This window comes from Acipenser ruthenus, chromosome 2 (assembly GCF_902713425.1).
Source record: "Acipenser ruthenus chromosome 2, fAciRut3.2 maternal haplotype, whole genome shotgun sequence".
NCBI lineage: Eukaryota > Metazoa > Chordata > Actinopteri > Acipenseriformes > Acipenseridae > Acipenser > Acipenser ruthenus.
Genome location: NC_081190.1, coordinates 74,293,134 through 74,306,411, shown reverse-complemented (window position 1 = coordinate 74,306,411; position 13,278 = coordinate 74,293,134). Strand labels below are relative to the sequence as shown.

Here is a 13,278-nt window from a genome sequence, read left to right as displayed (position 1 = left end):
TTCGCGGCCATAAAGTGGGACTTTAGCATTCACTAAAAATGCAGCGTATGTAAAGAATGTTTTTTAGCTGACATTCTACACCCGCTATCAAATTAGCACTTTGCCATCATTAATCAATTTAAATGATATTGAAATGTATTCAGTTATAGAAAAGAGCATGGAATTGGGCGAGATCAGGAATACTAAGAGGGTACAAACATTATAATGAGATATAAGGATTTTGCCTTGCATTTGGGCAATTGCTGACCCTCCAAAAACTTTGCACCTCCTCTTACAAGGTGCAAACTATTGTAGAAGCAAGTAATTTAGAGCTGTATAAAACCACACGCCTTCAGAGACCTGTCATTGGCTTCAGGATGGCTGCTGTGGTTAACTGATGCGGCGATGCTTGGCTTCTGTTGTTCTGTTGAGGACAGGCAGGAAAACCTTCGGAGGAGAAGGGCAAGACGGAGAAGACCCTGCATATTCAAACCCAGAGTCACTTGGTTTGGGATACTGAAGGATGCAGGGGTAAGGCATTATTGTCTCACTCCGCTGGTCATCCTAGACCTAAAAGCTAAAATTCACTTTTCATCACCTGGTTGACTGTCCTCCTGGTAACACCGGCAGCATTGGCTTCACCAATATAGAGGTCCATATAGCCTCTTTTGTAGCATAACTGGTGTTGGCAGAGGCTTTTCCAAATAACTCAATTTCATGCTGAGTGACTTAAGCCATAAGAACTCTCAGCTCCTCCTCAGAAATCTTTTCCTTTTCATGAACCAAGAGGACATTACTGCCCTTCCTCTGACATCTTTTTTGTTTAGTTTGATTTTCGTGCTCTACAAATGTTATACAGCTCCTACTGCTCTCTGTACTCCTAACTCACCTCACCTCTGGAGTGTAAGTGCGGACGCTAAAGAGCCCGATGCACAGGCGGCGCTCATTGCGACCCTCATTATCATAATTGCAGCTCATTATTTGTGTGTGTTGAGTAATTTGCATTGCTCTTAAGCTTACATAGGCAGCAGTGCAAAATAATTGCCTGGCCGCTAGGCAATCTGGATTTTGCAGTTGCAATTGATTGCACTATGCCTATCCTTACATCAACCCCTTAATGTGCTTAATGTTCTGCTGAAAATCACATGGAACAGCTGGCAGGTGGTATGAATACCCTTGTTCTGTGTTAACTCTGAAGTGAAACAGAAGTATTTTTTTTCTTCGCTACAGAAGCTAGCATACCACCACATTACAAAAAAGGGAAATGCACAAGATCCACAAACCTACCATATCTATAGTGCGTAGATTGGAACATACGTTGAATAAAATTATTTTACAGCATACATGCATGTGTGTTCAGAATTGATTTTATTCATCATAAACATTTTGTTTAAACAGGCAACTTTTACAAAAATGATTTGAAGATTCAAATTATAGATGTTATGAAAGGGGAAAAAACATGCTGGTAGTCTGTATATATGCATAATAAAAAAATGTGTAACTTTTCAAGCAAACATTAAAATCCATGCTAACATGCACTCACTGAAATACCTTTTCAGTTAGCTGAACAGATTGCTCTGGTTGGCTAAGGTTACTGACATCGCTGTCACTCTGTGAAGAGTGAAGAGCTGGGCGACAGCACACCATGGTCACATTGACTGGCAGCTCCTGCAAAATGCTCACAACATCCTTGTGGTTTTCACCAAGTAGGGATGTGCCATTAACCTAAAGTTTTTTTTTTGGAAAGAATTCTGTTTTAATGCAAAGTTATTATACATGTTTTTATGCATAATACAAACATGCCCTAAATCCATTAAAAAAAAAAACTGTTGTTAGGACATTATTATCTTTATGAAGAAAAAAAGTACTTTTTGAACAGGATGCTTAAAGTAAAATGCATGTCACTGGTTTCACTGAGATTTCTGTCGATTTACTACCTTTGAGTTATTTTCTCCAGAATACTTAAATGTATGCAAGTTACAAAAAAAGTTAACACATAGATGTAGCAGTAATTATTTAATTTATTTAAAGACAGTATCAGCTGGTTTTAAAGACTGATCGGCACAGATCTTAGATGACTGTACCTTACCTTAGGTAATACTATGTTGCCCAGGTGCTAATTGGGGTCTTTGAAACGAGCCATATAAGCCAGCTAGATTTGTCAAGATCTTAACTCCATAGCAATATGCACAATTTAACAAGCAACTACAAATGTTAATTGAAGTAGCAAATGTGTGCCTAAAATTGTTACTAATTTAGTATTGTAACATTTACTGTAACAAAATTCAGTATACAGTATACTTTTAATAAAAAGGCTCATGTCTTGTCTTTGTGCATATTTGAACTGACAGAAAAAAAAACCTGTAACATTATTAAACATAAGAAAAAAAGTTGTATGAAGGAGTTGTTCAAATTGTTCAAATTACTGAGTCACTTCTTCATGGTTGTATACAGGGGTGTGCAATTCGTATCACCCGACGCCCGGGACAACAAGTTTTGCCGTTATACTTTGCCCATTGGACAAATAGTTTTTATTTATTTATTTTTCCTATGTTTGTTCTGTTGCTAGAAAAACACTCCAGGTATATTTCTAGCCACGCAAGTTTCTGAAAACTGAATTGCCGAAGTCTTGCACCTACACACAAACATTTTAAGAAGTGTTTGTGTCCCACCCCTATCACTTCTGATTGGCTAGCTGTGGAAAAAGCTGATCTTCTGTTGGTTACAAAGAAACTCAGAAATGTCTACCAGGAGAGCCTTTGGCAAGGCATAGACTAATCTTCTAAACTTAAGGTATTATTTACGGGTTTTTTTTTTGTAAATTAGCAAATAAGTGATGCTGCTTTCTTAATACATGAACCTGACATTTAAATGCAGCAATCGACTAAAGTTACAAAAAAATAAAAACCATAGTCACTAAGGTTAGTGGATTAGAAAAAATCGTGTTGTGTAATTTATAAAATTATTTCGGAGTCTACTTTGTGGTCACGTGTGTAAAAAAAGAACTGAAGTTTACTGTTTTGAAGCATTTCAAGACAAAGTTTCCCTGGCAAAAAAATGTAATGATTATTATTTTTTTCTTTTGATTTTAGTGTTGCTAACCTAGTTTGCCATTTACCATATTGTGGCGATGCTGTCACATTGTGTCTGACAGCACCGGAGTGTGCCCCCTGCTGTCAGCTTTCCCGCGGCAAGTGGAGCTACTGGAGGAGGACCTCACCTCGCTGACAGCATTTCCGCTGCCAGCGTTGACACTGGCAGCAGTTCCACTGACAGCATTGCCACCATCAGCCAAGCCACTGACAGAAGTGGCACTGACAACACTGCCACCCGTGGGCTCATTAATGCCTACGTGCTTGGACCAGGAGTACCCCAGTGACTTTTGGGATTTTAAAGGGGAAGGTGGCCTTTGAGGCCACGTGTGCTGCGCACAAGGGGGGAGATATGTGGCGGGGTGCCCCGTCCCAGTGCTTATTTTTATGTGGGGTGTTATTGTTGGTGTGTATGTATTGGTGCATGGGGTATAATGTGGGCTATGTAGCACGAATTATTTAAAATGTAAAGTTGTATTTAGGCACGGGGATTGCACAATCACTTCACATGCAGATAAAATGTGTATTAGTATGTGGGCATGGGGATTGCACAGATTAGTTCAAGTGCTGGGATTCAAGTGAATCCCGGCACAGCTGTATATATAGATGCACAAATCACTCACTAAGGGTTGGGTGTTCAGTGTGGAGAACGGGAGAGAGAAGGAGGTAGAACTTTAAAAAGTAAAAACAATTGCTATTTGTGCTGGAAGCATCAGCACGATACTTGGTTTGGTGTTTGTGTTCACTGTTTGGCCAACGTTTCTTTGCTTTACGTCACCACCAGCCAGCCTGTTCACATATATTTACTTTTTTTTTTATCTAAACGCTGTATTAAAAATAAAATACTTTTTTTTTTTTTTTTTACTAGATTTGAACAGAAGTGATATTAGTTATTTATTGGACATACACAATCCATCAATTTGTGAAACTGTTAAAACATGAAGATTGACAAATATGTTTATAATGATATATATGAAATGCTTATATTTGAGACTATCTGTACAATATTCTATTATTATTTTAAAATAAAATACAGACTGTAAATCTCATGGCAATGTGTTTATATATTCATTCATTTATGTATTTATTTTTCAGTGAGAGTAATGCAGCGAAAGAATGTTGCCCCCCAAACCCCCAAAAAAAAAAAAAAATACATTAGGGTATGAAACCAGGATCACCCTGCTGCAGCATTTCCAGTTAGCCATTATGGGACAAGATGTTAGATGAGGAACAATAGCTGTACAAGGTTGTCTTTGCACAATTTAATGGGGCCTACTGTAAATGTTGCATACATTTTGATAGAAAAATAGTAAAAAAAAAATGCAGAGAAACTTGACAGGTTATACACAAGTCCTTTAAAATGCTGGGGTTCAGCAGTTATAAAACTGAAAAAATGTAAAGAGAAATCAGAATTCAACAAAGCAGCAGTAATAGTTGGCAATGATTTTGTATCTGTGATGCAAAAAACTAAAACACCTGTACATCAGGAGTTGAATTCAGCTTATTTTGGAAGAGTGGGAAAATAGGCAGCTATTTTTATATTTGAAAAACTCCAAGTATTGCTTATTATAGTTGTACTCTCAGCATGTTACTTAAATTTACTAGCACATGTGTTCCAAATTACACTGAAAGGAACATTTCCTTAAAGTAGGTTATACATTTGTTGAGGTGAGGTGGGGTCACATGGAACCTTTTTTTTTTCAAAAATTACACACCCCTGGTACAGCATTAAAATGATTGTATTCTTCTCTGAAAATGTCCCTTTGCACCTACATCAGTAGGTCCTTTGTGTTGAATTTTCTGCTCAGCCTGTTAGGCTGGGATTGTACAGATATGGGAAGTCTCTGGATCTCTCTTGTGCACTATTTAGATATGGTCTGAGTTAGTGATAAGTTGTGTTATTGAAATGGAACTGATAAACTAAAGCAGTTTTTTTTTTGGAAGCAGAAGGTTACTTTAGTTCCTTCTCAAAATTGATACATTATATTTGAAAGTATTTATTATTCAACTATATACGGTGTACTCATGTATATGACAATATGGTCCACAGAAATCAGCTATTTCCATTTTTTTTTGTATTAATTATTACCTCCAGCAGCTCATCTCCACTGTACAGTTTGCCACTGCGTCCCACCGGCCCTTCTGGTAGGATGGATCGAATATAATGATGCCCAGTAGAAGCCTCCAAGCTGATGCCAAGTCCACTACTTTCACTAAATTTCTCAACCTGGGCCACCTATGGATATGATCATTACAAGAGTAAACTTTATTTACTATTTGAATGTATATGTTTTGATATGCATTATAAAAAAACTGCTAGTATTGGTCCAATGAAAATTGTCAGGTTTAAAACCAGTCCAAATATAAGTATGTACTGTACCATTAGAATATACTTTAGTTAAGATCAATAGAGTGTGAGGATTAAAAATGTGTTATATTATTATTATTTATTTGTTAGCAGACACCCTTATCCAGGGCGCCATACAATTGTTACAAGATATCACATTATTTTTACATACAATTACCCATTTATACAGTTGGGTTTTTACTGCAGCAGTGTGGAGCAGTGGTTAGGGCTCTGGACTCTTGACCAGAGGGTTGTGGGTTCAATCCCCAGTGGGGGGACACTGCTGTTGTACCCTTGAGCAAGGTACCTTACCTAGATTGCTCCAGTAAAAACCCAACTGTATAAATGGGTAATTGTATGTAAAATAATGTGATATCTGTATAATGTGAAATAATGTATAATGTGAAATAATGTATAATGTGATATCTTGTAACAATTGTAAGTCGCCCTGGATAAGGGCGTCTGCTAAGAAATAAATAATAATAATAATAATAATACTGGAGCAATCTAGGTAAAGTACCTTGCTCAAGGGTACAGCAGCAGTGTCCTCCACCTGGGATTGAACCCCGACCTTCTGGTCAAGAGTCCAGAGCCCTAACCACTACTCCACACTGTTGCTATTATATTACATTATAATAACAAAGGAGATATTTAATTACTTCATAATATGTGTTATTACTATGCAAAACTCTGTACATGTCATTTCTTTGTTGTATGTAAGCATTACCAAAACTATTTAAACTATACTATCTTAATAAACTGTACTGAGTTTGGGGGTATTCCTAACGGTAGTTGCTGCTTTCTTGACATGGCCTTAATAACAGCGATTAGATGGAAACACTCATAGTAGTTAATTGGATACAGGAGGTTAATACCTATGCCCCATCGAAAAATTACACACACTATTTGAGGGTTTTTTCTATGAAAGTTGGGTACCATTGAAATAAGTTTTAGAGTAGGTGGATCCAGTAAATTTAAGCACAAAGGGTGGAGCATGAGGGTTTCTTGAGTAGAATAGACAGCTTTAAAACATAAATGTAATTATAATGTATAGATCAAATTACTATAATATTTCTATATTTGCTGTTATGTAATGTGACAAATTTGTGTGCTTTATTTGTAATATGGGAAAATAAAAAAAAATAATTCCAATGAAAGTACAGTAAATAAACACGGTAATCAGTGTCTGATTAGTTATCATTTCTAGAGTTAATCATTTCCATGGAATGGCTCAGGCTGGGACTGTGTTTTAATTATGGTGCTACTAATCTTCTAAGGTTATAAAGAAGTTTAAAATAACGAAACAAACTAAAACTGTCATTGTTTTTCTGCAATATCTGGCAGTTTTAGCATAGGATAATTTTTTTTTTTTATCCTCCTTTTTAACACACAGAAAATGTATAGGCAACATATGATACACAAATTCGGATATAGAACAAAACTACACACAAAGGCTTTACCATACCGCTATTTCGTTGTTGGGACCTAGAACAGTCTGCCATTTTTCCTTTAGTTCTTCTTCCTCTTGAAAACTCAGTTGTGCTCCTAAAGTGAGTTTAGAAAATAGATATTTGCAATTTAATCATCATTTAAAATGCACCTATGAATTAGTATAACAACATTGTAAACTCCTTTGGATGATCACAGGTTTAAACCCAACCAGTAGGAAACCTGAATATAATCAATTTGCCAGCTCCTTAAATGGTGGGCTGAGGTGCAATCCTTGAAATATAAATGTTTGTAGTGCACATTATGTTACTGACTCTCAACTGAATAAGGTTTTTTGGTGTGGAACATCTGATGATTAATGGCAACTTCTCACATTTATGGGGTTTCCATGCGGGTCAATTTACACGCGAAACGGCGATGCGCGTGCACGTTTGGGAGAATTACTCGTGTAAATCAGGTTTGTGCCGAAAAAAAATGGCCAAAGACAGGGATAGGGTAAATCTCATTTACTTGTGTAAATGATGAAACACACGGGAAAACCACGCCCAGTTTCACATGGAAACCTGCATTTCACGTGTAAATATTAATGAGCGTGTTTATCCTTAACTATAAATATTGCAAGGGATCAAGTTAGTTGTTACTGTGGATTCCAAGACGGTAGTAGTGGCTGATGGGCGATTTTATGGTTAGCAGTGAAGTAGTCCACCTTAATGCTAATGCGGGCGGTCTTTTTTTATTATTGTTTTTTGCTGTGTCTGGTCTGTCATGTTGTATATATCTTGTGGGTTTACAGTTCTGTATAAAACCACTTACCACGAACTGCGTTATGCATTTGTTATAGAATTAAAGCATCTGTTTGAGAATACCCTTGCTGTAAAAACTACGCTAAAGTTAAACACAAAGAGTAAGTGAGCTGCTTAACTGCTGCCCTCCACGTTAATAAATATAGTTCTTGAACTGGATGTCATAAGCCAGCTCGATCGCCCAAAAGAGCGCAACAACATCCAAGTTGTTGATACCCTCTCAGAACTGACCAAATAAAATTGCAAATGAACGTATTGATTGTGTTTTATTTACAAGCCAACCCACCTGCCATTTGAAAAACAATTTGGGCAAGTGCAGTAAAACACATTATTAACCAACCTGGCACGAGGTATTTTGCTTTATTATAGCAGCTTAGATTCACTCGTATACCAGTTCTCTGCGCATGGAAACCACATTTTCACAAAATGTCACTAGTAATCTTCAAAAACAGCACGAGTTCTTTATGCATAGTTAATTTACATATCAACCCCCACCTTTCCCATTCATTTGCATGACATCGGGTGAAAAGCCCGGTTTACTCGAGTAAAATAAACTGAGTGAATGGAAACCCAAAAAAGCATTTTACATGAGACATTTTTCTCGTGTAAATGTCTCGAGTTAAAAAAAAAACTCGCATGGAAACCCCGATTGTTTCTGAGTAAATGCTTATGTAATCTTCTCCACTGTGTGTAAAAAGCCATTCATCTAAAATACTTGGCCCACATCACAAAATGTAAATGTATTAGTACATTCAAATGTATTTTTTTTTCTTCAACTGATTTATTCATTTAATAAGGTTAGGGAACATAACAACTTTCCTGACTATTTCTAAAGAGCACTTGCTATCTTTATTATCTTTGTTAAAAGAAAGCCTGAGTCAGAGTGTATTGAGTTTGGAGGGTCAGCATTGAGTGCCATGCTAGCTATCTGCCATCATCTACGAAAACACATTTGAATGGTCTAATTTTTGAGTATAGAATGCAGGATCTTTGCACATGCTGCACACAGTACTGCACACATATATAGCACGGTGCTCCCTTTTTATTTCATAATTTGATAATTTAGGAAATGTATGGTTTGGCCATATTGATAGTAAATAGTCTATGTAGTCATGTGCTATACTTTATTGTACACGGGCCCTAAGCCACTGCTCTTCAGGTTTCTTCAATGTGCCGGTCAGATTGCACAATATAAGGGGACACTGTACATTAACATTGCTAGACTGTCTCCTGACCTGCTTCAGAAGGTGGTTGTTCTTCTGTAGAAGCCATACTGGTGATACCACATATGGGTGGCATAAGTTCATCCAATGTCTTTGGATCCTCTGCAAATCAATGTTGCAGACATTTATTTACATACCTGTATACACATAGGTCTATGTTCTCACAGCTGTTTGCTCCAAAACAGTACACATTTTTTTCATAATGCAGCTATATGTAATATATCCTTTTAAGGCTAACTTAGAGTAAAACAGTTTGAGAATCTTGCCAATATTGATAGAGTTACACATACAATGTACTAGGGTTTTGTACATTGCTAGATTTGCTTTAAATATTTTTTCCAGGATGCAAATGTCGCCCTGGGTAAGGGCGTCTGCTAATAAATAAATAAAAAATAAAAATAAAAATAAATAATAAATGACAGCACAAACATCACAACTCTCATCCACTTCATGAAAGCTCCAGTATGTACATCTTATTTTGACATAACGGTAGTCTTGTGCATGTAAAACAACCAACTGAATAAGAATTGTATTACACACAAAATGCAATTTACATATGCAAGAAAAATACCTCTTGCTACATCATAATCCATTGTGTCCACAGTTAACTCTCTCTCCTGCTGCTCCTCTGATTTCTGTTCTGAAGGGAGCTGCTCCACAGGTCTGAACCCCCTCCTCATGAGTTTAAGGTGCACTGATTGTCCTGTGTGCCGCAGCACTTCCACAGCTTGCTGGTTAGTGAACCCCTGTATGTTTATTCCATCAACCTTCAGTACAATAAATAATCTCATTAATGACAACTTGTTGACATTTTTTCATGTTCTATTTCATGCCACTGCAACAAAGGACAAACAGTTAGGAAATAGCTTAATCGCTTTAAATGTACCTTACCTTTGATTTGATTCTCAAAGCGTCATTTCTTTTTTCCAGAAAATAATTAATACTAACCAGAAATAAACAACTAATTTAGGTCTCTAATTGCTTTTTTTTTCCTTTCAGGAAAATGGTTCTTATCACAATTTGTAGTGCTGGGATAAATATTAGAATATTCAAATGTGCTTGAAATGAATACTGCTTGAAATGTATTCTGTAGAAAAAATGGCCATGTTCGTTTTTGAATTCATAACAAGTTTATAAATTACTGTATCAAACATATATCACATATAACATGAAAAAAAATGTAAAAAAAAAAAAAAAAAAAAGATTTTAAATATACACTTACAGCTATAATCTGGTCCCCAACATGGATCCGTCCATCCTGCTCAACTGCACTGCCTTTTGTAATGCTCTTAACAAAGATACCTGAAGGCTCTATAAACAATTACACAGTACAAAATAAATCAATATAATACCAATAAGATAAAATAGTACATTTTCTATACTAGAGACAAGGTAAGAAAATACAACAAATAAAAAAGTGCCATTTCTTTCTAATGTTTTACATTACAAACCAAGCAATGGGGTGTTACAAGCATTCAGTGCTCTACATTCATACCACACACAGCCTTTTCAACAACATAATATGTGAAATCACAGGAAACAAAGTCTAACTATATGTAATAAACAGTAGGAGCTATTAAAAGAGTGTTGTGCTTGTGTAATGTGGATGACAAGCATGCAAGCTTACCTGAGTTTTGGTCTCCAACATAACCAGCAATGGTTATTCCCAGACCCTGTGCATTTTTTGTTAGTTCCACATCGAATGCATCAACATCATCCTCTTCGCTGTCTATAGGATCTGCCTACAATAGCCAAAATCATAGTTTATCATAAGTTTGCTTCAAAGCTTCTTTACGAAACAAAATTGAATCCAGAATGGAGAAATGAGCTCCCTGGTGGGACCTGGTATTTCCACATCAATACATGAATAGAATTCCACACTAGGGTATCAGAGTGATCTAATTCACAAGTCGAAGCGAGCTCTGCTAAAAACATCCCATCTTGCAATCTGTGTAAACCTCTTAACACTTTCAATGAATGTCCGAAAATGTATTTTAAAAACTAAATAGCTGCAAAAAAATAACAGAAACAAAAGTAAACCCTGTAGAACAGCTTGGAAATAGCTTTTGTGTAATCATTATACATATATATACATATATATATATATATATATATATATATATATATATATATATATATATATATATATATGTCTCTTAGATTTATATATATATATATATATATATATATATATATATATCAAAGACAGAACCCTAACACTTCATTGTCTATCTATCATATACTGTAAGTGTAATATAATTGTAATTTACACTTTATTTTGTTTTGTTTGTTTGTGTGTATGTGTTTTTGTATCATTTTTGTGTTCTTGTGACCAAGGGTTGTTATTATTATTTATTATTATTATTAATTTCTTAGCAGACGCCCTTACCCAGGGCGACTTACAATTGTTACAAGATATCACATTATTTTTAAATACAATCACATTATTTTTACATACAATTACCCATTTATACAGTTGGGTTTTCACTGCAGCAATCTAGGTAAAGTACCTTGCTCAAGGGTACAGCAGCAGTGTCCCCGATCTGGGATTGAACCCACGACCCTCCAGTCAAGAGTCCAGAGCCCCAACCACTACTCCAAAGACTGCATTGTTTTAGCTTGTATAACTTCACTATCACAGATCATGCATTTAGAGAATCTTTTCTTTTTTGTGTCAGGTTTGAAACATACGCAAATTCCATAAGCAAAGACCACACACAGCAAATGATTACATGCATGTTCAAATGTAAAACACTTAGAAATAAAGTACTTCCAGTAATTATGGAGTATCAGTGACTCTCTCACTTGCTCCCCACCCCCTTGCAAAAGCTGCACCTGTAAATGAGACCACACTCCAAAAGTTATACTGACCACTGGCAGTAACACAACGGAAAAAGAACCAAAGCATGACACCAAAATTGCATTAGAGGGCAAAGGCAGTTTGCTCCTGTTTGCTTCAAGTTTTTTCATCAAATTTCACCCAACGACAGAGATTTGCCCCGCCATTAAATATGCCTATAATTGTCGGTTGAATGATTTTCTATTTGATATTCATGTAACTGATTCAGTTGAAATCATTAAACAAAAGATCAGATTCCCCACTGTGGCATTCTAATGTAATAAATTTGACTTTCAGGTAGCTTACCTGGTATTCTGCTACAGGGGGTAGAGAAGGTGGTGGTGGGGCTGATATGGAGTCCTCCACAGCTCCCCTCGCAATGACCAGCTTCACTCTGTTCCCACACTGTCTGAGAACCTGTGCGACCTGCTCACTGCCCATCCCCTGGAGATCAGTGCTGGCAATTTTAAGAATGTGGTCTCCACTGTGTAGCCGGCCATCCTGTTTCAGAAACAATCATTAAAATTTGACTGAAAACTAATAGAAAATAGGTGAGAGGGATAGACCGGTATTTGATTTACAGAAAGGTACGCATCTGTATGTTTTGATCTTAATACCGCCATGACTGAAATCAATTCTCATGTGTACTTTATTTTTTTCAGTAAGATTATCTTAAACTTCATGGAGTATTTTTTTTTTTTTTTTTGTATGTCAGTGGTCCACTGAGTAGTTCCCTAAATGTACTTTATCAACAGCCAAGAACAATTCTATAAATATAAAACTTTAATAGGAATAGGGCCCATAGACATGTCATTTGTCATACTTTATCTGATGTATGTTTTAGCCAATTTCAAGTTTAAACAGTTACAATTTTAAAGCTGTAGGCACAAATACTGTACAGGATTATTGAGATGCAAAAATTTGCTTTCCAGGATACTTTTGTATGTAAATATATTATTTAGATGTTGGTCATATATTGCATTTACATTATACGGCCAGGAAGCTGACAAGAGACACAGACAGGTACTACGGGTGAAAGCGCTGGTATGCGTATTTATTTACACAGGAAAATAAACCAAAAGGCTGTACAAAAACAATCTTAAACCCGTAAAACTAAACAATACCTAGGTCAGGCTGGGCAGTCGCCTTCCCTGATCCTATAATACTATCGCGCTGTTCCTTCCAGCACGAGAAGCACTTGTTTGTTTTACTTTCTTTTCCTTTGTTTTAGTTTCTCTCTCTTTCTATCTCTCTCACTCTCTCTCCTTCAACACCCACCCAAACACACAAACACACATGTTTATATACACACGGCCATCTCTGAATTAACAACAAATCAGTCAATTTGGAGACAGGCTTTAACCTCATCCATGCTGCCAAACAACAACAAACAAAACCAGTCATTTTAAATAAACATAAAACAATACATTTAAATCTTACAATACTAACATCAAACCATTCTCAAACAATACATTTCCTTTTAAATCATCCAACTACAACAATAATCATAACACAATTATCAGCAGGGCTTTGTCATTATTTCATT

At 36.2% G+C, this 13,278-nt stretch overlaps 1 protein-coding gene across 16 annotated transcripts in view; it reads right to left on the bottom strand.

Moving 5' to 3' along the window:
- LOC117409254 (multiple PDZ domain protein) overlaps positions 1-13,278 on the bottom strand; it is a 76,159-nt gene that overhangs the window by 48,077 nt on the left and 14,804 nt on the right. For 13 of the 16 annotated variants that reach the window (XM_034014991.3, XM_059001095.1, XM_059001099.1 and 10 more), the window contains exons 8-15: positions 12,039-12,233; positions 10,521-10,635; positions 10,116-10,204; positions 9,465-9,660; positions 8,906-8,995; positions 6,884-6,963; positions 5,161-5,307; positions 1,531-1,704 (exon numbers count right to left, since the gene is read on the bottom strand). In XM_034014991.3, coding sequence (XP_033870882.3) covers positions 1,531-1,704; positions 5,161-5,307; positions 6,884-6,963; positions 8,906-8,995; positions 9,465-9,660; positions 10,116-10,204; positions 10,521-10,635; positions 12,039-12,233 — 1,086 coding nt within the window. The remainder of the gene's footprint in view (positions 1-1,530; positions 1,705-5,160; positions 5,308-6,883; positions 6,964-8,905; positions 8,996-9,464; positions 9,661-10,115; positions 10,205-10,520; positions 10,636-12,038; positions 12,234-13,278) is intronic. The other 3 variants (XM_059001147.1, XM_059001131.1, XM_059001115.1) reach the window with 3 other exon arrangements.